At 49.8% G+C, this 27644-nt stretch overlaps 1 protein-coding gene across 3 annotated transcripts; it reads left to right on the plus strand.

Moving 5' to 3' along the window:
* LOC149372541 (proton channel OtopLc-like) lies at nucleotides 1-27644 on the plus strand. 3 transcript variants are annotated; one of them, XM_089567042.1, is made up of 7 exons: nucleotides 1-399; nucleotides 18672-19036; nucleotides 20474-20600; nucleotides 22186-22378; nucleotides 23428-23582; nucleotides 24555-24771; nucleotides 25878-27644. In XM_089567042.1, the coding sequence occupies exons 2-7, from the start codon at nucleotides 18732-18734 to the stop codon at nucleotides 26822-26824; spliced, it is 1944 nt and encodes a 647-aa protein (XP_089423168.1). In that variant the 5' UTR covers nucleotides 1-399; nucleotides 18672-18731; the 3' UTR covers nucleotides 26825-27644. The 3 variants fall into 3 exon arrangements, with proteins under 3 accessions (XP_089423168.1, XP_089423166.1, XP_089423167.1); XM_089567040.1 differs by having other exon boundaries at nucleotides 2-399; nucleotides 18666-19036; XM_089567041.1 differs by having other exon boundaries at nucleotides 2-399; nucleotides 18669-19036.

The raw sequence follows: 27644 nt of genomic DNA on the forward strand, positions 1-27644 counted from the left end.
GGATACACAACACATCGGGCGGGCCCCCCATACCCTCGCCGCCTGCAGGCCCCGTTCGGTGTGTCCAGAGGCGCGGCGCGAAGGCCTGCGCATCCCGACGCCGCCGGATGCTGCGGTCCACGCCGTCACTCTCTCCGCCACTCGCGCGCGAGGCTGCTCCGCCGTCGCTGATCGCCCGCAGAGCGGCCCTCCGCCGTCGCTGGTGCCAGGCTCACTCGTCCCGACGCTGTGTTTTTGCCCGCTCTGTTGTGGCGGGACCCAGTGATGAGTTGCGCACGGATGCTCTCACGATGACGCCTCGCCGCCGGCACCGACAACGATCGCCGACTGATCATCTCTGAGGATTGACGGTGCGCCTCTCCCCTTCCGAAGGAGGACAGTGCGCTGTATATAACGGAGGTGAGGATGGCAGTTCCACAATGTGGACCTGCACTGGTTTAGTGATGGACCCCGTATAGCACCGGCTTGACTGAAGGCCAGCTGGAAGGCTTGTCATTGTCCTGCTTGCGTGTTTGTCGCGCCGTCTCGTGCGATCGGGTCCTCCATAATGACGCGAGGCAAAGACCATGTGGTACATCTGCAAGGAATCTGTTTTTATAAGGACTGGTTAGGATTGTAAATCAGGATGGAACAGTTTCGTCACTATATTTCGACCCCCTCGCGTACGTTTCCAGAAAGCCGACCGCCAGCAAGCAAGACCTTCAACGAGCGCATGCATGTGTCCGTGTTCTTGAAACCCGACTCATAGCTTAACGATATCTGAGCGGTGTGTCCTTACGCGCTTGGTAGGAAGCAATGCTTCGTTGCATGACTGCTGATGTGGAAGGGTACTAATCCTTGGGCAGGATCTTGTGAAACTCGTTAACCCGCATGCAGTTAGCGACGCTTTCTTGTGCAGTGATTAAGCATACTGCAGATAATAATGTGTAAACGCGCTACATTGTGCAGCCCTCTGAGACGCTTCTTGAACCGAGCGGAAAAGAACAAAAAAGCGGCGTTAAGATATTCGGCAACACTATCATTGTCACTGAGAAGGGAATGCGAACCCAAACCGAGCAACAACCTTGACTACGTGCCTCCATTGTCCATGATCCTTTTCGTAATGTGCATGCCCATCTAAGGCATATAGGTCGAGCAGTAAGTACTAACTGTGTCATAAAAGAATTCATCTGAATCTATGACGGTTTACGTTCCAAGCATGCCTACAGGCATATGGCGTATATAACTCCGCAGAGCAGTAGGGCGAGTAGGCGCATATTTTGAACAATAAAACCCGCGGGTTAGAGACGCAGACACAGTAGACGCACATAGGACGACACTGGATTATCAACTGACTTTATTTGACTACTGTCTGTGGCTTATGTGTTTGCGCCCTTTCCGCTGGTTTTATTCTTCAAAACGATGTAGAGGTAGCCCCGGCAGAACCAAGTTGTTCACCATCGCAGTATGGTGCAGACGGAAATTACAGGTTTTCGCGAGCTCCGTTGATTCTTTATTTCTTGCTTCACTAACATTAGTGAATGTTCGGAGTCGGTTGTATTTTTTACTACTACATAATCATCCGTTTTTATCTACCAAAAACAGCCAGCGACCTTCTGGAGCAGCCAGCACAAGACGGTGCAGGTAAAGCTAACTGTGCACGAAACCAGATGAAGGGGTTGACATGGCAGCAAGTCTGGCGCCTACTACATTTCACTTTACACAAAATTTGCGCCTAAATAACACGGATTTATGGAGAACCTACCAATGGCTGGCGTCTTTGTTGGTAAAATAACAGTGAGAACAATAATCTGCACCAGCCACCAAAGGCTTTTAGCAAGAAAGAAACCGCTTGTAACTAATCATTCGTATCAATGCGTGTAGTCCTAACGACTCGACAGCCGCCTTCGACAGACATATCCCAGAGTCACACGACCGAGCCTTGTGCAACCGTCGCTCCAGACGAGAACGGCCGCCGCCGCCTCGTTGTCGGAAGTTCACTCGCTCGTGAATTCTCGTCGTCGGGTGGAGACGGTGCTTGTGCAATCGCTGGCAAGAAGAAACCGCCGGCCGCTCTGCTGACACGGCTGAAGGAGGAGCGAATCGCTCCGGGAAATCATGACTGTCCCTCGCGGAGGAGCTTCTCCAGTGACACAGCTCGGGCCACGCCGTTCGCTGGGGCAAAAGCGTAACCCAAAACGCTTTCTAGCCCCCCCGGCGGCGTAAATCTGCCGCCCCGTGTGTCTCTAGCCGTCAATGAGCGCGCCAGCGCATTCTCCCTGGAAACACGGAGTCGTCATTCTCGCATGGCTGCGCGATATGGGGCAGTTGTATACGCTTGATCCTTGTTGTCGTATAACCAAAGGGCGTGAAGTCAAAGTGAATGGTTTCCACACGAAAGCGCACTGTGTGACGGGAAATGTCCTGCATGTCGCCTTTCGTCACAATTACTCAACGACCTTATCTATAAGGGCTATGGAGGGGGTGCTGACACAACTACTCAACGACGTCTATCCGCACAACTACTCAACGACGATTATGTAAAATGCAGTAATATGCGACAATAGGACAATATGAAGATACGAACATCACAAAAATTCATCCAAGTATGTTTCCGGAAGGACAGCTTAGAGGTTTGAAACGAACTCAGACGAAGGAAAAGCGCTGAATGAGCCGTCGAAAGCAGTCCGGCTGTCAGGCCATATTCTGTCCACCTCGAATACGGGGAAGGCCAGTGAGCATCGACGCTATCGAGAAACTGTTTCACTCACGTTGGTTGATTGGCATTCACTCAAGTAGAGATTTATGTTATTCTCCTTTTCTGCAGCTTGTAATCCCGCAGTGACTGGCTGAGCGCAGAAATGGAGAGCTTTTCTACGTAGTTGCATCGCCTGTTTGCAAAATAACGTTCGTAAATTAAAAGCATAGATTGCTTTAAAGCCGATACATTTCAAGACTGTAAAATTGCGTTTTAATTCTATGTGTGTCTCTTGAATTCGACCACGTTTTGAGGTGTAATTAATCGCACAGCACTAGCTGTCTGCACCATCAGTGAAAGATGGCAGCTGACAGCTTACGCGACACTTTCCGGTTAGCTATCATTCCGTGGTTTGAAAGCAGTTGTTCATCACGCTGGTCCAAGATGGTGCAAGCAGTGGGCGCTCATTCATTTAAAGCCTGCACTCCGTTCCCGATTTTGCTATAGTTACATCGGGCTTGCGTTTAACGGACGTTTCCGTTTGGCCACGGTACAACAGTTTTCGGCCGCCAGCTTCACGAACTTCAGTGTACCTCTCTTCCTTAAGCGGCTGCTTAAAGCAAGTAACTGTTTTTTTTTTCTGTTTCTTAAAATGGTCTATGAAGTTCTCTTTAATGGCTCACGTCGTGTACGTACTGTGTAACCTTCAGTGAAGTCATAGCGTTAAAGTAAGACGGTTTGATAGCCAAATGATTCATAAATCCTTCAGAGCGTTGCTTCTGGTGATGAAGCAGTCAGTCATAGCGGCTGCAAGAAAGTTCAATGTCAAAGCCGGCACGGCGTATATGGCAACAACAAAAAATAAAGCTGGGAGAGAAGCATTATCAAATCACGGTTCGAGAGCAGCGTAATTTTTTATACGTCTGGCTGCTTTCAGTGCCCGAAAAAGGCTCACTGATTTATTCAACGTAGAGCAAATACAGCGGGAATTCAGCAGCAAATAGGCCTCTGCGCACGGTGGCAGAGGAAAGATGAGGGTGGGCTGTTCCTTCTGTGAATGAGCTTTGCCGCCCCAAGTGCAGAGAAGAGGGGACTTTGGCGAGGTTGTCACCAGAACTACCATACATTTAATTAGCAGGCAAATAATTACTAGTGGGAAGTGAAGAGCATATGAAATTGACAAAAAAAAATTAATCCAAATAGCTTGGATATACTATGGATTGGTTTTACGGTTTTATAAATTCCCAAAGCGACTCAGGCTACGAGCGACGCCGTTGTGGAGGGCTCCGGACACGGTGTTAGCATAGTACACGGGCCTCTAACATTCCGACTCCATCGAAATACGTCTTCCACGGGCGAGATCGAATCCGTGTCTTTCGGGTCAGCTGCCGAGCACTATGAACACTGAACCAACGCGACGGCGGGCTTGGATATATGATATTTTAGTATGTGCTGACGTATTTTAAATTCTTTCGTTCATCAGTTTTCTTCCACAGTCATTGTCCTTTTCAATGCTTATAAATCAGCTAAGCACTGGTGATTTACTGTTCGGCGACACACCAAGCTAGGCCACAACCAGAAAGGAAATATGCTTTGCCCCACATCACTGATATCTCGGCGTCACATTCTCTAAACATACTACGCGACGCGGATTACATTCTGTTAGCAACTGAAAAACAATTTATCGCCTTTTTTAATTAATTGTTCGACGGCCACTTGAACAGCAGTGCATCGCGCAGACGGCGGCGTTGACCAAAAAAAAAAAATTACTCCATGAAACAGGTGTTTTAAATACTCCTTCTTAGAACCGCTTTCGAATGTAATGAAGTTCCGGCTCTAAATATATCACCACCCTTTGAAATGCGCCCGCAGCAATTTATTTGGGTATCCTTGCTTGAAGTGCTGCTTGTCTGCATGCACAAATGAGACGGCAGTCTTTAAAATCAATGTTGAATTTCAGCTATGATAGCAGAAGCACGACAGAGCCTTAGGGAAGACTAGAGAAATCATAGGAAGGAATAGACAAAAAAAATTCCCTATGATAACATTGAATAGGTTGGGGCAACCGAAAAGGAAATAAAAATAATAGGCCCCTGCCTGCACCGTTTACACACAACAGGCTTAACCCAATTGAAAAATAAACGAGGAGGCCCGTAGGCAAGTTGTAATTTGACCACCCGTGGGTGGAAAGATAAAATATTAGGGAAAATGCTACATTAGCGACCCACAGCCAAGAGAGCGGGCCCGGGGAGGCTCCCCTGACCTCCCCTGGGAAGTAGCGGAAAGGGAAATGGGACGTGGGAAGGGAATGGGGACAGCGAGTTTTTTGCTCTGATCCTTCAATTATCTCGACTCCATTACTGGCCCGCCTGGCCAGGACAGGGAGAGCATCGAGATTGCCCAATGGTGCGGCCCCACTCACGGGATGCCCGACCACCCACCATACGCAACGGGCTCCGACCGTCGGAGACAGGAAAACCTAACACGGGGTCAGTAGCTACCTGGGGCTCCTCTCGCACACTAGAAGGCCTTTCCCACCTGCCGGCTACTAGCCGTCGAAGGTTTTTCGCGGTTTTTCGGACACCGGAAGTATGTGTGATAGTAGTATGAAGCATAAGTAGTTAGTTAAACTCGGCGAAAGTCGTCTGCTTTTAAATCGATAGTGCTACAGTGCACGTTCGGAGGATTGGCCGAGAGAGTTGTGAGGTCACACGTTCGGCTGCGGGATGAAAACGATTAAAACTAGAGTTCAGTTGGGACTATGAGGTCATGCAGAACTGAGATGTCATTGTAACATATAGGAATGTAAAATAAATGAAATAAACTGAAAAACGGGAAAACTGGTTGGAAAAAGAACCCATGACCCTTGGGTTGCCACTCACACTCTACCAGATATTCAGCAATTCTGGACAAAAGCATTCTTGAGCGGGAAACCGTTTATGAACGTATTTTTTTTTTTACTTAATGCAAGATTTCACTATAGCAATCAATATATCCGCAGGCCTACCTTCGACAGGCCTCTTTTCGACAGGCTTTCATTTTTTTGCGCCGCCGCGGTCGCTCAGTGTTTATGGCGCTCGGCTGCTGACCCGTAAGACCCGGGTTCGATCCCAGCCGCGGCGGTCGGATTTCGATGGAGGCGAAATTCTAGAGGCCCGTGTGCTGTGTGTTGTCAGTGCACGTTACAGAACACCAGGTGGTCGAAATTTCCGGAGCCCTTTTAACCACGGCGTCCCTCATAGCCTGAGTCGCTTTGGGACGTTAAACCCCCACAAACCAAACCAAGCCCCCCCCCCCCCCCTCTCACTCTCTCTCTTCCTCTACCTATCTCTTCTGTGTCCACTCTGCATTTCTTGATCCGTAGGCTGGCTACTGAAATGGAGTTCCCGGATTCGAACCCGACCGCAGCGGGCGCGTTTCGATGGAGGCGATATGCAAAAGGCGCCCGAGAGCTGTACGATGCGGTCGAAATTATTCCGGGGACCCCCACTGCGGCACCCTTTCTCTCGTCCTTCTTTCACTCCCAACTTCCTCCCTTCCCTCGCGGCGCGGTTGAGGTATTTGCCGAGAAGTTTCCGTTGTTACCGGAGGACAAAACCCGGTCGCGGCGTCTGTGCTTAGATGGAGGCGAAATGCGAAAGGCACCCCCTGTGCTGTGCGATGTCAGTGCATGGTAAAGACCCCGAGGTGGTGGAAATTACTAACACGATAGAGTTATAGTTCCCGTTCGACGCGAAACCCTGTCTCTGCGGGCGATAATTCCCCATTGGTCAAAAGGGTCGTGATGTCACAACCACATGACTTCACGCCGGTAATTCGATCACCCTAGATAGATCACACCGTCATGGCCTTTCTATACGGGAGATCGAGCGGCCGTGAGATTATACAACAGTGGTGACGTCCCTACACAATCCCTCACTGGTCAGCAAGGTCGTGACATCATTCAACCACCATTAAGTATTGCCCCTGAAGAAGGAAACGACTCTGCGCTGAAAAGAAAAATAATCGAGCCGAAACTCGAACCTCTGTCCCTTGGCCAGTTGCAGTTCGTCTCAAATAGGTCTCTAGAGGTTGCTCGGGAAGAGCAACCTGGCTACACAAGACCCACCGGTGTCAACACCCGCCATCGCAGGGGATTGGCGCATCGCTTAACTGCACCGCTGCGCAAAAGAGGGGGTGGGGGTGGGGGGGGGGGGGGGGGGGGGGGGGGGGGTATGAGGACTCCCAGGGATCTATGAATGCAAAAATAGAGAATGGCCTACTGCATATATGGGAATTACCTCAATACGCTATTGCGTCATACCTTAAGGCGGAGCTTAAGTGCCCAATTCTATTTTTTTCTTTCACTCCCTTCTCATCCCTTCCCTTCCGGTTAAGGTTTCAGCCGAGAAGTGAGAGTTACTGAGCCCTTCACTTTACTCAAATCCGTACTCATCATTGGGCTCCCGCGGAGCGACGATCTGCTGAATTTTTAAATAATTACCCGTTCCAGCCCTTCCTTAATCCCTTCCTGTTCGGTACGGCCCAGGTGTCCACCCATTTCAATTCTGCTGCCGGTCCTTTCCTTGTAAACCCCCACACAAACGCGCACAGGGCGCCCGAGAGGTGTTCGAAGCGTATATGGTGGCACCTTACGACCGTGCGCCCCACCTGATGTCACCGAATGTTGCACGAGGCGCGAGGGCGCGCTGCGTGCACGGTTGGTCACGTGATCGGAGGCGGAAAATGTACCGTAAGCAGCTGTCGCTGTAAAAGGGAAAAACAGCGGATCCCGTGCGAGCTAAAGCGGCACGGTGCAGTGAGAAAGGCGTCTGCAGACCACACGAAACAACAGCGCTCGCGTCGCCTTCCCTACCAACAGAACGGCGAGGTCGATGTTGCAGGATATTTGCGTTCCCACGGCGAGAGGCGCATGGGATGTTTAGGTTATAGAGGCGGAGAAGGGAGGGAAGTGGGAACAGGACGTGTTTAGACGCATCCTTCCAATTCGTACGCCTTCTGCATGCACGCCGCTTCCATTGTGTGTACGCGTCCTTGGTAAACGCGTTCCGCGCTCATTCACCACTGTCGCGCACATTCATCTCTTTCTCGTCGCTTGTAGTACATGCAGAGCGCGCGGCGCTCTGATCGGGCTGGCAGCCACCGCGGCGTACGGCCAGAGTCGAATGATGCGAACGGTCCGCTCGCCATGTGTATACATGCATACTATTGACGCAACTGGGGCCAACTGGCGAGCGGGCAGCACGCACCCTCATCCTCTCCGGGGCCTCCGTCGTTTGGCGGCCTTGGTGTCGTGGTCCCCAAGCCACGTGTCCTTGTGCTCTGCTTTTGTAACCATCGCTGCTCATTGGGCAGACCTTGTCGCCGAGCGCCACGGCCTGTTTACTTCCTCGGGCACGGGATGTCAGGGTGCGATCAATGCGAGTCGTGAGCTCTCTCCGCGTGAGACGGGCTCAGTACATGCTTCAGGCTTCAGTTTGAACTGAGCATCTACTGAAAACAAAGGAACAGGATGGCGGAGCAGGAACAAAAAGCTGCAAAGATGCGCAGCAGCAGTTTCAGACACTACAAACACAAAAGGCGACGGGCACCACCAACGGGCTTTTTACTCTTGGCACTGCACACCACTCCTCTCTTGCTGAGTTTCCGATTTCAGAGAAATACTACAATTCAGTCGCACATTATTATGTGCAACGCCGGACGTGAACGTCGTGCTTTCATTGAGCTGACGACAGGAAGGGAATTAATCAGCGAGATATTTTCTTTTGGAAAACCATGCTGACCTCCTTTTAAAAAAAAATTAAAAATTATTTTGCTTATCGAACGCCCCCCCCCCCCCCCCCTCCCCCCCAACTGCCTCTTACATTTGTTCATAAATCAGCCTTGGCCTTTAACCTTCCACAGCTATCGTCAGATGGAGATGAAGGTAGGAGGCAAAGATGTACTTATTTGGCCCTGGGGACGTAAGGGTAACCTGCATACCTTCAACGAAATAGGGAAAGCGCTTTCGATAATTTGAATATAAGCATACTTAAAGAAAACACAATAAATATTTATGAGGTGGATTCATGGAGGATGCGAAAACTCGCCTGAACTGTTGTGTCATATTTCTCTCAATTTTTTTTAGAATATCGGGAAAGAAAGCGAAGGACACGGAGACGTATAGGGGGAAGAGCCCCGACACTATCCCTCCCACTCCTTGACATTGCAAATGGACTCGCATTCTACTCCTTCACAGCGGCCCAGGTCAAGAGATTTTTTTTTTTTTTAGGTTTACTCTTCCGTTTCGTTGATCTACGCTACAAGAAACTCACAGCGTATTTCTGAAAGCATACTGAAGCTCGTTTCTTCCTCGATGTTCGAGCGAGAACTCATTTATTATCGTCCTCTGACTGCACGGCAAAGCGTCCGACAAGCCTCATTTCCAGAAACGAATTGCCCTTCACAGGCGGAGGCTGTAATAATTTGTCTGTTTGCTTGTTTCTTATTTCTATGCGACACCAGCGTACTTATCACTTCATCTCTCCTCACGCAAGACGGTTGGAAAGCGAAGCAAACGTAAACGTGCTTCAATTTCATCTGTATAGCAGCGGCTTTTGTAGATGCTGCTTTTTATCTTTCTCATATTTCTTTCTTTCGTAAAGACACAGCAAATAACTAGTTGTAGAATCCCGCTTGTGATGCGAATGCAAGAGTACGACGTCTATTTTCATGACATGTAAAGCGCAGTAAAGAACAAAACAAAATACAGACGTTGATAGAGCATGCACATATCCTGTCAGCATCTTTTTTTAACTAAATTTTTAGGTGCTATCTAGGAAAGTTAATAGTAACTAGGCCAACAACAACTTTAGTTCTATTCATTTCTACCCGAAGACTGCTTTACTCGCGCTGTTGAGGGAAAGAATTTCCGGGGCTGTCCGAGGCACGGGTTGCGCCCAAATTCAGGCCACAGCCTATGAAAAAAGAAAAATTGTAGGGGACACTTAAAAGGCAACTGCATCACTTTTTGAGAATTTCGCGATATTCAAGTATTCAAGTCTATATATGCTGTAGGTGAAGCATGCCAAGCGCTTTTGCCCTAGCATTTAGAATAGTGACATAATCGACGATTGAATTTTGCGCTTCACCTCGAAGCACCGGACGAGTGCGGGGAAGTTCAGTGTGACGTCACAAAAGGTATGATTTCAAATTACCGCTGCCGTCAGCCACACCTTGCATCCGAGTTGGAAAGAACGTGGCAACAGCATGATGTCCAGAACAAGAAGAACGTGTGTTTATTGAAGCGTGCCGATTATATAGCCCGCTAGTGATAACAGGCAGCTCGCACCGCGCATGTCAGCGACAGAGACGCACCGTCATATACGTGCCTGATACATCTTTTCGCGGGAACAAACAAAAACAGTTGCAGCAACAGGGATTAGTTAAGCGCACTGATTAAATTCCTCGTCATAGCAAAGGCGTTGCGGGGCCCTCCTGTTCCGGTACGATCTCCTTAATGCTGGTGGCTGCACGGCACCCGGAGGCGAGCTTCCCGCTGTATTGGCCGCGCACGGTGGTTCCCCAGCAGTGCTTTGTGGCCCTCCCGAGGCCTGCGATGCGAGGCAGGTACCAGGCGACGAAGGCGAGGCAGGTACCCGGGGGTTGTCGATTGGCCCACTTGTGTCGCCACCGTCGTCACTGCTCGTCTCGGCATAACGCTCTCGCGTCTCTGCGAGATGTCGCCGGTTACGTCGCAGAATTCTTCCATCTTCCGTTAGAAGCTGGTACGACCTTGGAGCCGGAGCGCTTACTACCCTCGCCTTCCGAGCCCACGTTGTAGTTCCTCGCAGCCTTACCACGTCGCCTCGAGAAAGCTTCGGCAACGGTTTGCCCTGCGTTTTCTGGCGATGCTTCTCTACCTTGCTGCGCGGCACTTCTTCAAAGTCGGGAAGGTTGGCTCGCAGGCGTCTCCCTTGCAAAAGTTCCCCCGGGGATCGGCCGTCTTCGAGTGGTGTTGATCGATAGGCCAGCAGGCCTTGCCAGAAATCATCCCCGGAATCCTGGGTTTTCTTCAAGATGCGTTTGACCACCTGCACACCTTTTTCAGCCAAACCATTTGACTGAGGGTAATGGGGACTCGAAGTCACATGTGTAAAGTCATAGTTCTGTGCAAACACGGCAAACTCGTGGCTCGAAAATTGAGGACCATTGTCCGTGCACACTTCTAGTGGCACGCCACATCTTGCGAAGATAGCGCTGAGTGCAGCAATTGTAGCCCTTGCACTAGTGTCCTGAAGTTGCTGCACCTCTGGGAAGTTAGAAAATGCATCGTAAGCAACCAGGTACGAGTCTGCAGCAAAGAAAAAGATGTCCACTCCCACCCGGTACCATGCACATCGGGGAGTTGGCCGCATGAGGAGCGGTTCTTTTCCGTGCGCGTAAGCGAATTTCCTGCAGGTTGGACAGCTAGATGCCAGAGAAACAATCTCACTGTTAAGGCCCGGCCAGAAAACAAGACGACGTGCCCTCTCTTTACATTTTTGCATGCCAAGGTGTCCCGCATGAATTCTAGACAGAATTTTCTTTCGCATGCTCTTTGGTACGACCACTTTGGAGCCTTTAAAAACTATTCCATTAACCACAGAAAGGTCTTGTGTAAAAGGCTTGAGTTCACCCTCCACTGGTTGGCCCCTTGACAGACTTTGCACCACGGCTTTCAGACAGTCGTCGCACGCCGTTTCTCTCTGCAGTTCGCGCTGCGTCGTTGGCGTCACCATATAACCCAGGGATTCGACTGCGTGAATTTCCACTTCATCCATGCCTGTGTCTTGGTGGCTGCTGCTGTTGCCATCAGCTGTGGATCGCGATAACATATCTGCTAGAACCAAGTTCTTGCCGGGAATGTACTGCAAACAGAAGTCATACATAAACAAGCGCAAAAAAAATCTTTGCAGTCGAGGTGGCATGTCATCGATTGCCTTTTCCGCAATTGATAAGAGTGGCTTATGGTCAGTTTCTATTAGCAGTTGTCGCCCGTAGACAAACTGATGGAACTTTTCGCAACGAAAGCAAATGCCAAGGGCCTCCTTTTCGATTTGAGCATACCTCTGCTCTGCTTGTGTTAACACACGGGACGCGTATGCCACGGGTCGCCATTCATCAGAATGACGTTGCAGAAGGGCCGCCCCTACCCCGTTCCGCGAAGCGTCGCATGTAATCTTTGTGTCCCTTCGAGCATCAAAGATTGCGAGCACGGGAGCGGTAGTCAAAACTTGCGTTACGCTTTTCCACTCTCTAGCGTGGTTTTCAGTCCATTGAAAATCGGAGCGACATTTGATAAGATCCCTTAATAACGCCGTTCTTTCCGACAGCCGCGGCACGAATTTTCCAAAATAGTTGAGGACACCCAGCATACGTTGAACCTCTGCTTTGCTTGTTGGTTCTGGCATGTCAATCATTGTTTTAACGAGCTGTGCGTCAGGAGATATGCCATTTCCGGTTATTATGTCACCGAGGAACTTTACTTCGGTCACATTGAACTTGCACTTCTGCGCATTGAAAGTCAACCCCGCTTCTTCGACCGCTTTCAGGACAGCTACTAGTCTGTCATCGTGCTCTTGTCTCGTTGAGCCCCACACCAGAATGTCATCAATATATACTAGCACGCCTGGCAGCCTGTCTAGAACTTGCGTCATTGTTTGGTGAAACACTTCCGGTGCAGATGATATTCCAAACGGCAACCGCAAAAATCGGTACCTCCCAAAAGGTGACGAGAAAGTACATATCTTTGATGTTTCTTCGTCTAGCGGTATCTGGTGGTACCCCGAGTTAGCATACAAGCAACTGAAGTACTTCGCGCCCGCCAACTTAGCTTCCATGTCTTCTCGTCTCGGGAGGGGAAAATGCTGCCTCTTAATGTGCCGATTGATCTGCCTGGGATCCAAACAAACTCGCAAACCGCCATCTTTTTTCTTGACGACAACCAGTGGACTTACCCAGTCAATTTCCAACGCGTACAGTTGCCGACACTGTCCCAAAGCACGTAATAACGCCGCCGTTATATGCCCGTAGTACTGTGCTCGTCGGAGTTAGTGCTCCAGCTGATGGCAGCTTTCGATAGACTGAAAACGGTAAGAGGCTCGCTTGCGCCCCTGTGTCTATTTTGAAGGCAATTTCCTGACCGCCGACTTCAGCATTTACAGTCCACTCATTCGTGCCACTTTTAATTCCTACGTCTAGTACGTCAAAATCGTTCTCCGGAAGTGTGTCGACTTCGCTCACTTCTTTTGACTTCCTACAGCAGACAGCAAAGTGGTGAAACCTACCACACACGTAGCACCTTTTACCAAATGCTGGGCATTGCTTCGGTTTGTGCTTGCGATTACACTTTCTACACTGCCATTGCTCCCCGTCGCACTTGGGCTCTTTACTCTGTGCATGCTGCAAGTCTGTGCGCCGCCTTGAAACAAAATCCACACAACTCTCTTCTTTACGCCACACCTCTTTTTGCTGTGCTACTGATTCTGCAATTTTGCACATCTCCTCCGCTTTTGCTAACGTCAATCCTTTCTCTTGAAGCATCTTCTCCCGTAATCTAGGACTGTTGGTACCAAAGACGATCTGGTCTCTTACCATTGAGTCGTGTAACGTCCCAAAGTTACATTGTGAAGCTTGCTTCTTCAGGTCACGTAAAAATTTTTCGAATGGCTCTCCTTCCGCTTGGTTCCTCGTGCGAAAAAGGTACCGCTCATGCACCTCGTTGCTCACCTCTGTGCAGTAGGCGTCGAACTTTCCTATCAAGGTGCTGTAGTCATCCTTGTTCTCGCCCGACTCGAACTTAAAATTGTTGAACACATCGAGTGCCTAGTCACCGGCGATGCTCAGCAGGAGCGCAGCTTTCGAAGCCTCACTTCTCGGTTGGTCCTTGACTGCCGACGCTTGCAGGAAAATCTCAAATTTCTGCTTGAAACGCTTCCATGATGCCGAGACACTCCCTGCCAGACGCAGCGGTTCCGGTGCGACCAGCCGTTCCATGCTTCGTCCGCCGTCGGTGTAGCTAGATCGTCTTAGCCACTTCTGACACCATGTATCCGAGTTGGAAAGAACGTGGCAACAGCATGATGTCCAGAACAAGAAGAACGTGTGTTTATTGAAGCGTGCCGATTATATAGCCCGCTAGTGATAACAGGCAGCTCGCACCGCGCATGTCAGCGACAGAGACGCACCGTCATATACGTGCCTGATACACACCTTGCCGAGCCTTGTTAAATGCTGCCAAACAACACTCGGCGGGCTTTGCCTCCAGTGGCGTTGTTTTTTTTTACCTTCAAAGCAGGCGTTTATGCGTTGGAAATGTACCGATACCTTTGATGGCGTCATCATGCGACCCCTACTTGGCGTTGTGCGCTGCGGAGAAGCTTGAAGGCCTTCGCGATTTTAATCGGCGATTACGTCACCATTTCAAATGCTAGCCCAAAAGGATTTCGCATGCTTTACCTGCATGTTTCACACATTCGACAATTTTAAGCTCATCGATTTCTAAAACCTATGCAGTTGTCCTTTAAGCTCCGCCTTAAGGGTATGACGCGATAGAGTTGTGGGTTAATTAATTCCTCTATATGAAGAAGGCCAATCTCTACATTCACAGATCCCTGGGAGTCATCATACCACTCCTGGCGCAGTGGTGCAGCGGTTAAGCGATGCCGAGTTCTGCCACCGGTGGGGCTTGTGAGACTTAGGTTGCTCTTCGTGAGCAACCTTTCGCGACCAATCATAAATTTAACTGCCACTTGCCACGGTGGGCAGTTTTGCACACAATCCGGTGGGCAGGTTGCGATGACGTCACAAGGCCACGTGACCTATACGGCATACTTGCCCCCAAGGTTGCTCCTCTTGAGATTTTTCGTTGATTTTTTCGCTCACAACCAACGACGCGGGCTTTTCTACGACACAGGTTCCTTATCGCTATCGTGTTAAAAATATAAGCGCAAACGTGACGTTTTATCTTGGATCAGAACGTAAATTTATGTGCAAAATGCAGGCGTTTATAACGATGCACCAGCATTGCGTGAACTGCCACGGGATGATGATGGCACAGTTTTGCAGGCTGGAATTGTGTTTCACCGTACGCTGCAATTTTTGCGAATATTCGCGCACTTTCCCCATCTTCATACGCAAGGTGTGGGCGAGTGAGTTTTTTCGCAATGAGGACTTTATCGGCCACTTCGTAAACATATTTCCTGCGGCAGCACGATAAGTGACACTGAAAATAACTTGTGGCTACACACCTGCGCCAAATTATAAAATACGGTAAATGTTCTACTCACTCTTTTTAAGTCCAAAAAGTCCATGGGACCGCAGAAATGCGCCCATGTCTGCTCGTCCAACTTTCTACTTTGACCCTTCAGTGCCTTTAAGACTGCGTGGTTTAAAAGCAGTGTACCTTCATGGCAGGTAGGCCTCGAGCTGTGCTAGCAGCGTTCAGAAAGAGTAATTGCGCGTTCACTCATGAGAGTCATGGAGGTTCAAAACCCAATCGCAAACGATGGTTTCAGTTTAAAAGCGACAGATGTGGGCGTTGTTGCTCGCTGCTATACTATATTTCCAGCCCTGCGAGTGCGGTCGCAAAACCGTCAACCCTGCCACCGGCGCTCGTTTTACATCTGTGTTTTTATAGCTTCCCTAATTCCAAACGAGATCCTTCGGGGAGGCTGCTCGTAGTACAACTGCGAACATCAGCAGGGGTGAGCCAGTACAGGCCACGAGTCAAAGTCGGTCGTACGACGTCCGCGACTCGCCAGTGTGAATGAAGCGAGGGGAATCGCTTGGTTGTCGCCCTTCATGACTGCCTCACTGATAAACAGGAGCAGGCGTGAAAACTTAGGCAGACGCCTGTTTAAACCAACTGGGGCATTACTACATGACAATTCTCGTCTTAATTTTCCTGTCCCTGTCTCACTGTGTGGCGTCACTTTCGCCACCGAAGCCGGTGACGCCGATCAGCTTACTCTCAGCCATGATTTCAGCGCAGAACTATAAAATGCGGCCCGGATCAGCGAAGCATAATTTCTAACCTCCCCGTGATTGGCGCACTTAGTGTTGATTCCCATTTAACAGCTCACTGTACGATGACTTGAAGGGAAGCTGAACTAGCCAGGCACGAACTTCTGCAAGCGTTCGCCCTAAAACTTGAAAAACTGTGTTCCGCAGATGACAGTCATCGCTGTAACGGCGACGTGAGCTGTGCGTAGCAGCGAGTACAGAAGTCTTAGTATACAAGACCACGTAGCTAGCGCACACCACGGAATGCCTGCAACAGATCCATTCTGGCGGGCTCCGCATGTCGTCGAGCAGCGATCTGACACCGGACGCGTGGACGAGGCGTCTGGCTGGCGCGGCAACAGGCCACGATGATAAGTGGCGCGCCCTCGTATCGTCTCCCTTTTGTCCGACCATTTCTCAACCTCGCACCCTCACATATGTCGCCCTTAGGCAGCCTGTATGTTTCTCCTTGCTGTGTAAGTGAGTGACGCCTTCATAGATACGCGTACGATGGAGCGACGCCGATCCTGCGCAACAGCGGCTGCAGATGTCTGGCAGATACGTTTCTCCTAGTCAGTGAGGTTCAAGGTAACGCGGGAACGGCCAGAGCAAACTCAGCAGCCGTAGTACATGTAAATTGCCGATGTTGGTCTAGTACTAATTAACCGTACGGAGTGTAGCAAGATGTTCTGCCTGTGTTTAGAATTATATGCGAGGCAAGGTGCGTTTGCGTAGCGAGAAAAAGTGTGGAGAACTTTAAGGGCGGACGTAGACAGGCATCTGTCAGAAGAGCATGATCGGAAAAAAAAAATACCTCCCAGCATTTTCGCAACTTCCCATTGGCGCAGAGGTAACAGCTGCATCATTAGCTTACCTCTCTTTCTCCCTCCCCCTCCTCATGCTCCCTCTGTAGTGGCAATATTTGTACTACTATGTTTGTAGCAAGAGAAAGTTTAATGTCCTCACCACTTCGATATCACGTTATCACATTCTGACCAATGGTAATGCAGCACCTGCTGTCCACTAGAATTGTACAGGTGCCCACAAAAATTTCCGGAACTCGGAAGCAATGAAAAAAGTTCATTTGCTTGGCAGTCCCTGCATACCATCACGAACTGAAGGGGTCTGCTCAGTAGTGCGACCTGCATAGTGCATCTTTCGGCGCCTGGCCGCGTCTCCAGGCCACAGGGAAATCCGTTTTTTTTTTTTTTCGAAGTTTTCGGGTTCTGAAAATTTCTGTGCGGACCATTTATGGCCTCTCGATCTAGGTTGCTCTGCGCCATGCGGACTTGTGGGTGGGCCGTGTTTCTTCGGAGGTGGGGATGGTGCACATGGGCCACAGGTCAGGGAAGCAGTGACGTACGTCACTGAGCTTTCGATTGAAGCATGCTACGCCGAATACAACGTAGGACAACTTGGAAAACTTTTCTCATAAAGATACCGTTGTAAAACCTGCTGCATGAAGGAGAAATTCGCAGTTCCGAATTGCGCATTTTTACGCCCAAATCACGTCATGCACCGGTGCACGCAATTCTACCAGTATGGTAGCTGCGACGGGATCGTCAAGCCAGCGCAAGGTTCATTAGCGACAGGCAGTTCCCTGTTGGCAGTACGTACAGATTGTATACGAGAACAAGCGAGGGATTTTACGAATAATCGATAATTCTCTGCGTGTGGTACAGCATTTCACTTGTGCAGTCATTTTCACACCCGTGGCATATCGATAGCGGCTGACGTAGGCCGGAAGCTGTACGCGTGACGCCGTGCGCTTCATTTCTTCCCGCCAGAGATGTTCCCCACACCGATCACCGAAGAGCTTAACGCGCGTTGCCACAGCGAACACTGGAATTTAGAACGCAAGCCGGCAGGAACATCGTAATTGCTGATGAGAAAGGAAAAAAAGAAACGGAAACGGCTCAAGTATGAAGCGAGTCGCAGTGTAAGGCTTCTCCGACTGTTCGTATTAGTCCTAAGCGGAAGAATTTGGCTTCTAGCAAGAGAACAGCAGTTCGCAATTGACGGCGCGGTGCTGGAAGTAGTAAGAGAATATGTCTATTTAGGGCAGGTAGTGACAGCTTATCCGGATCATGAGAGGGAAATAACTAGAAGAATAAGAATGGGGTGGAGCGCATATGGCAGGTTCTCTCAGATCATGAATGACAGTTTACTAGTATCGCTCAAGAGAAAAGTATACAACAGCTGTACCTTACCGGTACTCACCCATGGGGCAGAGACGGGGAGGCTTACAAAGAGGGTTCAGCTTAACTTAAGGACAACGCAGCGAGCTATGGAAAGAAAAATGATAGGTGTAACATTAAGAGATCGGAAGCGGGCGGAGTGGGTGAGAGAACAAACGCGGGTTAATGACATCCTGTTGAAATCAAGAAGAAGAAATGGGCTTGTACGGGGCAGAGAAGGCAAGCGTAGCAGGGGGCGGCAGAAAGTTAGATGAGCGGATGAGATAAAGAATTTTGCAGGAATACGGTGGCCGCAACTTGCGAAGGACAGGGTTAATTGGAGAGACATGGGAGAGGCGTTTGCCCTGCAGTGAGCGTAATCAGGCTGATGATGATGATGATGATGATAATGATCAAAACAATACAAAGCCGCTAATTGCATTATACGCTGAAAAATAAACGCAAAGATACGTCAGTAGAGTGACCTGTGTGCACAGAAGGTCTGTCCAATTTATTTAGGGAAATCCCCCAAGCGCAGCCATACGGCTACACCGAATTTGCGGGACCACTGCCCTGGACAGGCGATGGCTCCGGGTTCCAGTCCTGGACCAGCAAGAATTTTGTCCATGTACGCTTATTCTGAGAATGCTGCGTAGCTTTTCTTCGTAACCACTTTGTTCAGGTGGATTCTAATGAGCAATTACTTTCTTAAATCAATATGCAGTGTCTGCGTGCATAGTCCGGAGTGTGTTTCAGTTGACAAGACGTGCACACACGCTCCCTTGCAGCAGCAGCAGCACCGCCAGGAGCAGCCGCAGCGGGAGGGGCCGAGGCCCCCGTAGCGCGCGGGCGCCATGCTTCGGAACGGGGCGGCGGACGACGGGTCCGCTGAGCCCCTGCAGCCGGCGCGCAACGGGGACCTGCTGAGGGCGTACCAGGAGGACCCGGGCTTCGAGATGCCGTCGGCGCCGCTGCCCCCGCCGCCGCCACTGCCGCTGCCGCCGCCCGTGCACGAGGCCGAGCCGGACTCGAGCCTGCTGCAGCACGGCAACGGCAGCCTGCCCGAGATACGGGCGCCCTTCGCCGTCCCCGACGACGACTCGCTCGGCCAGCCCCGCAAGGGCTCGGCCGACTCATCGCAGAGCTCCACCAAGTGCAGGTACGCGGCAGTCGCCCGTGGCTGCGCTGCTAACGCAAAACATTTCGTCCACTGTGTACTGTGCGATGTCAGTGCACGTTAAAGAACCCCAAGTGGTCGAAATTTCCGGAGCCCTTCACTACGGCGTCTCTCATAGCCCGAGTTGCTTTGGGACGTTAAACCCCATAAACCGAACCAAACCATTTTGTCACTGTCGTCTTCGGCTTGGCCAAACGGACATGATCCTGCCGATGAATTGTGTCTCTGAAACAACAAAATGCATTTACAGTGACTGTAACACCGTGCATCCACTGTGCGGCATAGGGACACCCGAAGTTCCATTGCCCTGAACTGAAACTGTGCAGACGCACCCTTCTAACAACTTTATGGTCAAGTGGCTGACCTGAGAAGCTTAGTGGCATAGTGTTTGTACAAAACCAGGTAATTTCCACAATTACCGACGCGCTGTTATTCATACCTGTCATTGAAGAACATGCTTATTATTAGTAATGTGCATTCTGCTGTGTTCCTGTGTTAAACCCTTTTTGTTCTTCTGCATTTGCCGCATTCTTTTGCTATATTTTTGTACTTAATGCATTCTACTCCCTTCTGTAATGCTCCGGGCTCTGAAGGTGCAAAAAGATGCCAGCATTGCTTTAAGAATAAATCATTCAGATATTAGCCAGCGCTGTGTTGTCTTGCCTTTTCCGTTGTCCGCCGTCTTCGGTGTTGTTGCAACTATGTCATATATGGCCCTATGACAGTTTCAAGTTCGTCCAGCAGAATAGTTTTTATTTAGGTGTACAGAAGTATTTTTAACAATCAAGAAAGCACCGCATGAGATCCTGGGGAGTAGTCACTGATACATTCAAACAGAATTGCCACAAAGTTTATCTGAACTAAGGTGCTGAATTATAGGCTCCAGAAGGTGCACTCAAAATATTTGCAGTGTTTTTTCGTTTAATATTGTGGCTTACACAGCAGTGTATACGCCTTCAATCAGGCCATCAACACCACTTTGATGTTTCTGGATGGATGCATGATCGCGCGGGCAGGATTCAAAACAGTCTATTGCATGATTTTGGAGAGAGTCTTGCTGAGCTGGTATGATATTTCAATCCGTAGCTTGCGCGGGTTCGATCCCTGCCGCGGCGGTCGAATTTCGATGGAGGCAAAATTCTAGAGGCCCGTGTACTGTGCGATGTCAGTGCACGTTAAAGAACCCCAGATGGTCGAAATTTACGGAGCCCTCCACTATGGCGTCCCCCATAGTCTGAGTCGCTTTGGGACGTTAAACACCATAAAACAAAAAAAAAGATCCCTATCTTGATACTGCCAGCGCCTGTGATATTTCACTCGTCATATTTTGAAAACGAAGGCGACGGTAACACATAATGTACCGCAGACCTTCAATGCCACTGGTTATGCATGGTGCCTTTCCTTATCCGCTGTGCGTAGGAGGCGTACCAAGTCCATGACGTGCAACATGGTGAGCGCTCTGTATGGAAAAATTGCTGTGGTTGTCACAACTGTCCTGGTGCTCACGGAGGTCATGGACAACTCAGTGCCTCTTCTAAGCTTCCACGTAAGTCCCGTCGTTGGGCGGAGTTGCAAGGGCGTGTCAAATTTGCCGCCGCAAATTACCGCTGACACAATTTCCAACAATTGAGCTTAGATTATGAAAATAAATTTTTCTCTGTCAAACTGCGATTCGGTAGTAGACCAGAATTTACCGGAGCGGCCATGAAATGTGAAGATATGTCACCACATCATAAACAATGCATGGTCTGGGGCAAATCCGATGTGGCTACTACTTCAAGGTTACCAGAAATATCGAAAAAAGGACGGCGGAAAGCTATTCCTGCTTCTGCTGTAATCGGCGTTCAAGATTAAGCGCTAATGTCATTACGGATTGCCTGTGATTTGGCGGTAAGAAATGTTCACTACAGAAAGTTGAAGAAGCGCTTGCGGAACCTTTTTTATCTTCTTTCACTCCCGCCTTTCTCCTTTCCTTGACGGCGCGGTTGAGGTGTCCACCGAGGAGTGAGACAGTTACTGCGTCATATATCCTTTCCTAAAAGAAACACTACTTTGCTTTCAGCAAAACCATATACATACGAGCGTATGCAGGAATTAATTAAGAGTCTGCGTAAGTGGCTTCTCGCTTTTGAAAGGCGAGAGTAATTTGGAAGAGCATTGGGAATGACAGTCAGAGGCCGAGCCTCCTAAAAACTAGGCAATACTATGTTAAGAAGGGTTGTTTTGTAGGCCAGTTGGTCATAAATATTTCAAGAAATGCTTCGGCGCTGCAGACAAGGACAAAACGTAGAATAACACCACAGAGCGCTCTGTGGTGTTATTCTACGTTTTGTCCTTGTCTGCCGCGCCGAAGCATTTCTTGAAATACTATGTTAGCTCTTGGTAGAACTTCGCCGCATTTCGGGAATGAATTGGGTCCATTTAAGTACAGTCTTTGTCAAAAGTAACCAGGCTCCATCGTTTGCTTCTCATTCGTATAACAGAGCCCTCACGGCTTCCCTAAAGATCAAAAAGTTCTTTGAAGGTGAGAACAGGGGTTCTTCTTACCATAAGAGATTTAGGGCTTGAGGGCTGGCATAATAGCTTTAATATACAACTGAGAAGCAAAAACGTGCAGCCTGGTTACTTTTGAGAAAGACTGTACCTGTATAATTACGAATCCAGAAAACCCAGGTCACGGGCCGCGCCGTGGCATTCAGCGTTAACTTCGTCATCACATGGCAAAACTGAGAGAATATTTACGACATCTATTTGGGTAGGACATCTCGTGAAAGTGCGGAAGTATTAATCGCACCGCATTGTAGTCTAGTTGTTGGGAGCAGTCCAACAAAACCTTCAGCCACGTAATCCTTATATGGCATCGTACGCGAGATCATTCCATGCATGACTCTCCGGTGCCTCAGCATCGGCTGTAGTGTTTAGGTTCACGCGCGAAGGCATAATAATTGCATCGAGATGCTGGTCCTCGAGTCCCGTCTTTTGGGATGAATATTCTTTACTGGTAAATATTACAGTGCATACACAGCACCGGGACAGCATTGTTCAGTGCAGCCCAAATTGTAATGCCATACCTCTGCCGGTGCCGATGTGGCACCGGCGACATGTGCAAGTAGCGACGTCTGCCACCGCAGGGCTACCTGTACGCGTACCTGCTGGGTGGGTCGGTGGTCTGCCTGCTGGGAGTCTACGTGAGCACCATGGTGGACCGGTGTCCGTCGCTGACCGGACAGCCACACTCCGGCGACCCCGAGGTGGCGCTGCGGCGCGGTCGCGTCATGACGCCCTGCTCGGACGTCAGCATCTACCTACGCATAGGAGTCATCGGTGAGAGACTCGCTCCTCGCTCACACGGGGACAGCTCGTTAAAAACAGAGAACAGAGAGCCGACTCGGTGTTATATGTTTAATCGCTCTTCATACGGTTGAGGCCCATCTGGGCAACGTTCGTCATTTCGCGGCGGGTTCCGTTACCACGCACAACGACGGCAACTTCGAAGAAAGCTCCTCATAAAAATATCGCTTTAAAACAAAGATTACCAGCACATTTATGTTCCACTGCAGCACAAAGGCCTCTCCCACTGATTTTCAACTACCCTTGTCCTGCCCCAGCTCGAGATTTGAATTTTTTTTTTTCAGAAGTCATATACAAGAAGTTGGAATACGATTGTATATAGCATAGGCAGGTCCCAAAGTAAAACTCTCCGGGGGGAAGTTTTTCACAACGAAGAAAAAAATGCAAATATAGGCACGTTCTAGGCTGCCCGCAAATCTCTTTCACAGCATTCAGAATTGGTTCCTCACTGTGTATCTGCTGCATTAACGGTGTAACGTTCGCAAATTCGTCATAACCGCAGTTGCTATCAGGAATCACGAATGGAGAGGACGAAAGGCGAGCCACGATATGCAGCCACAGCCGTGTGCGGGCAGCACAAGTCACTGCCTCTGCACAAAATTATCGCATTCTTCACTGCTATACGCATAATAGCAACAATGAGTTAGTAATGAGAAAGTCAAGGTATTACTGGTGTCAGCTGAAACTGGCGTTTTAGAAACACAATAGAAGAAAAAAAAAGTTTCCGCTGAGTCCAGATTCGTGACATTGGCCTCTTGCCGTTAGCTTGCATTCGCGTGATGTACTAGACAAGCAGTGTAATTATTGCGTTTAAAACCGTTTCGCTGGCAGAACCAAAGAACGAGGCTCTGTGAAAATGCATAACAAATCGTATCTTGAAAACAAAGCTTACGCACTTCACCTCTTACGTTTCTTCCTGACTGCGCACTGCATCCAGGACTACCTCCTTAAACTCGTCCTCGAACAAGGTATCTTTTCTTTTTCTCAGCGTTTTCTATTCTTTTTTGCATAATCCCGCTCAGTGTTCGGCCTGGGGACCCTGCTGTCGAGCGGCCTCGAGATCGCCACCATATTCACGCTGTCCAAGCCATGCACCGATCCAGTGAACTTGGGCATGCCCGTGCTACACGCGCTGTTCACATTCCTACAGATGCACTTCGTCTTCATGAACGCACAGGTCCGTGGCAGTGCACTGTGGCGCATTCTGGACAAACAGGTGCGGCTGTATTGGCTATAGAGCCGGGCAGACGCTTTGTACCCACTTGTGGTGCTAACAGGAAATACAAACTTTTTCACAATAAGCTTGTTGTGTTGGGTTGGTTCGCACTCAGTCAAATGGAGGAAAAAAATAAATACAAGATAACTGCGGCGCCCAAATATCGTCACGCTGCTGCTCACCTTCTCATTAAGCAGCCGCCTTGCTTTTAGGCTTGACGTCTGCTCGTGGCGACAACTAATATTTTATTGTCGAATTTCGATGGAGTCGAAATTTTAGGGGCCCTTGTACTGTGCGATGTCAGCGCACGTTTAAAAACCCCAGGAGGTCGAAATTTCCGGAGACCTTCACTACGGCGTCCCTCATAGCCTGAGTCACTATGGGACGTTAAACCCCCATAACAAAAAATAATTTCATTCTCAAATACTAAATAATATTTGTACTTCAAATATTTAAGATGCATTGGCTTGGGAGCCCGACCGTAGACTCACTGTTGGCGCCCTTTAAGACCACAGGAAAGCATGACCACACTCCATCCAACAAACTGAACATCTATTGCCGCCGCGGTGGCTCAGTGGCTATGGTGCTCGGCTACTGACCCGAAAGACGTGGGTTCGATCCCGGCCGCGGCGGCTGGAATTTCTTTGGAGGAGAAATTCTAGAGGCCCGTGTACTGTGCGATGTCAGTGCACGTTAAAGAACCCCAGGTGGTCGAAATTTCCGGAGCCCTCCACTACGGCGTCTCTCATAGCCTTAGTCGCTTTGGGACGTTAAACCCCATAAACTAAACTGAACATCTATTCTTCTCTCTTCCCCCTTACTCCCCCTACCCTAGCTTTTCTCTCTCTCTCGCTCTATCATGGCGGCATGCCAACGCGAAAGGCAGAACGCAATTGGTTGACCTACTTTGTTGTGTCATCCCTGTGCGCGCAGAGCGTGGCCCGGTCTCTGGGCTGCTTACGCCACCTGGTGCTGGTCCACCTGGTGGTCACCAACATCGCCGTTTGGCTCAAGCTGCTGCTCTGGGAGACCGCGAGCGAATGGCTGCGGCAGAGCCACGTCGTCCTAGGAGGCGAGAACATCTGGCCGCCCAAGGGATTCAACTTCACCGCTCACGTTATCGACGACCACGGGGACCACAAGGCATTCTGTACGTTCGCATATGTAGGCCCGTCACAAAGCGGATGCACTCGTAAAGCCACGGACGTAGCGTCGAGTCGGGGAACCTAAGATGATAATGAAGCCGCCTAACATTATTACGTAGAAAAACGCGAAGTATTGTTTTATTAGCCAAATGGATTAATTTTGGCCTATTTGTATAAAGAGCAACATCACTCCGGTCTGCAATGCGTAGCGCAGCATACCATGTTCCAAAAATATGTTCGTTATTTATTTTTACTGTACTGACATGGATTGTGCAGGCGTTAATCCAAATGAGTCAGTAAGGCCTGCGCTATCAGAGTGGTTCTCCACCCTCACTGCCATTAAACTTTCCTTCCCTCTTTGTCCGTGGCTGCTATGGAGACTCTCCCCAAGAAGCCTTCAAATCCACCAACGATGAGCAGGATTATCCCTTTTTCTGTCAAGGGCTTCCAGAGGCCTGCTCATAAACACCACTAGCGCTTCATAACAAGACCCGCTGACCGGTCGCATCACGGTTTGAGTGAGCCAGGAACTTTATTGCGTTAGCATTAAAACCCCATGTCGGGAAAAACTGACCGTCGGCGTCGTTCTCTGACGCCTCCGAGAAAGCGTGAGCACATTTCAACCCGCGGGGGCGCGAACAGATCAGGTTTGCTTGCCGCTGCTTGAGACCACTCGGCTATCACCGCAGCCTTTTGCTCTGCATGCCAGCCCCTCGCGGTGGCTTGCGTATGGCGCTTGGCTACTGAGCCGGAGGACCCAGATTCAATCCCGCGGCCGCGTTTGCCGTGCTTTAGTGAAGGCGAAACGCAAAAAGCTCCCGGGTGCTTTGCGATGTCAGCGCACGCCAAAGAACCTCGGGTGGTCTAAAATAATCCGAAGCCCTCCACTACAGTGTCCCTTAGCCCATGTGTCACTTCGGAATGCTAAACCCCACAATTTACAATTTCGCATCTTGAGTAAGACAGCGTGATGGCTGTTACAACGGCTATCTGGTGCTTAAAACTACGACTGTTTTCTTTGAATAGACGCCCACAAGAAAAAATAGTGACCATGACTTTAATGCACTGGTATTTTCGACACTGGCCCTGACATACATTGTTTCCCGTGCAGTCCCGTCGGACTGGCGGCCCATGGAGAACCTGCCCATGGAACGTATGCTGACGCTGCAGCGCTGCTTGCACAACTCGACCGTGGGCGCCATCTGGCAGAAGGCTTCGCCCTTCTTGACACCCTTCATCGTACAGTACAGCGTTGTGGCTGCCGTGGTCGTCTACACCATCTGGGACAACTACTCGTATTGCACCCGGGGCAAGAACCACTACGGCCGCCGTTCTTCTCCCACCGCCGACCGCATTGATGCCGCCACCGCTTCTTCCAGCCGCATCGTGGATTGCCAGGGTTCCAGCAAGGGCCTCTTCCTTGGGCTTCTCGTACTCGTGGCCGGCATCATTGTTCTCATCCTCTTCTTCGTGCTGAGCAACGAGAACATGGAAATTGAGACCCTGTCTGCGGTCACGACACTCCACTGCGCTGTCCAGGGTCTGTCGGCGTTTGCCACAGCTATTGGTCTCTGTAGAGTCGGAGGCGCGTACCACAAGCGTGGCAGGGCGACCCAACTAAATTCAATCCTACAAGGCATTGGCCTTTTCGCCGTCTATACGTACGGTATTTTTGGCGTTGTTGCTGGCGCCTCAAGGGTCTTCCAGGGCTCTGAGCACCTGCTGCTCCTCCTGGACGGAGCATTCATGGCCCTCTTTGCGAGCCTGCAGTCGTTGTTTGTTCAGCGGCTCGCCATGCGTTGCCTGCCCAAGAAGAACGGCAAGGCCGGTCTGCAGGTCGTTACTTTTCTCATGTTCAGCAACCTTGTGCTCTGGCTCCTGGAGACGTTCACAAGCCAGAACCACATATCCAGCCAGCAACAGCTGGCCATGTACGGAGCCGTGTCCTGGGGCATCATTTCGAGAGTGGCTCTCCCGTTAGTCATCTTCTACAGGTTCCACTCGTGCGTCTTTCTTCTGGAAGCATGGCAGCTACCCATCAACCTGAGCAGAGAGTGAGCTGCTCCAGGGCTGTGACGTCGATGGACGATTACTCGTGAAATTTTTGTTGTGTGCCTGCGAAGAGGGTTCCACGAGTACTAAAGAATGACAATACGCGACATTTTCGGGACAATCTGTGGACTGAAACTGTGTGGGTGTCGCTAATCTCGTGAAATGCAAGCTTTATCAGAGACTGTTAGGACGTATAATCTTCTACCACCATCTCTCCTTCAATATCGCACACAGTAAAAAACTTCAGCGTGTTTTTAATCCGGCGCAGCTACCTGCATACGAAGCTACAGCTCTTCAGCGCTAGCATCGCTAAGTGACGTAAAATGTGCGCGCTGTGCAGATGTTGCGACGATCACCTTCACTGTTACAATTACTTCTGCTAAGACCAGTCTTTCTAAATACAGGCTAACAGCAAGAACGATTCGCTGTGTCAGTGAAGTGCGAATAACATAATTAACAAGGCGCACAACAGTGTTAACTCAAAGTCATTGAAGTAGGCCCGCTCTAACGTGCTAACGGACATACACGGCATTTTCACGTAGTACAGGCCGGCTCCCGACGGCGTAGTGAATGTAACACGTGACTTGCATCTCTTGTTTGCGGCATTTCACCGTGTGCCTTGCAAGCTTTGTTGCCAATGCTTTCTCATCAAATTGCCGATCATTCTTCACTTTTGTCAGCTACGATATTGCAGAGTTGTATCATTTTGCTCCCAACCACTGCCAACTATCCATCGTTAAAATTTTCATCGAACCCAAATGCGTTCGATGAAAAAAACCTTCACTGTTTCCTGTTTAGAGCTTATAATAAAACTATCGCGACGGTA

Source organism: Amblyomma mixtum, chromosome 1, assembly GCF_055824585.1.
Source record: "Amblyomma mixtum isolate Tamu chromosome 1, ASM5582458v1, whole genome shotgun sequence".
Classification (NCBI taxonomy): domain Eukaryota; kingdom Metazoa; phylum Arthropoda; class Arachnida; order Ixodida; family Ixodidae; genus Amblyomma; species Amblyomma mixtum.

Excerpts from the sequence above, each read along its gene's own strand:
- LOC149372541 (XM_089567042.1), top strand. The coding sequence starts at position 18,732 with ATGCTTCGGAACGGGGCGGCGGACGACGGGTCCGCTGAGCCCCTGCAG. Across the intron at positions 19,037-20,473 it reads CAGAGCTCCACCAAGTGCAG|GAGGCGTACCAAGTCCATGA; the intron begins GTACGCGGCAGT and ends CGCTGTGCGTAG. Across the intron at positions 20,601-22,185 it reads TGCCTCTTCTAAGCTTCCAC|GGCTACCTGTACGCGTACCT; the intron begins GTAAGTCCCGTC and ends CTGCCACCGCAG.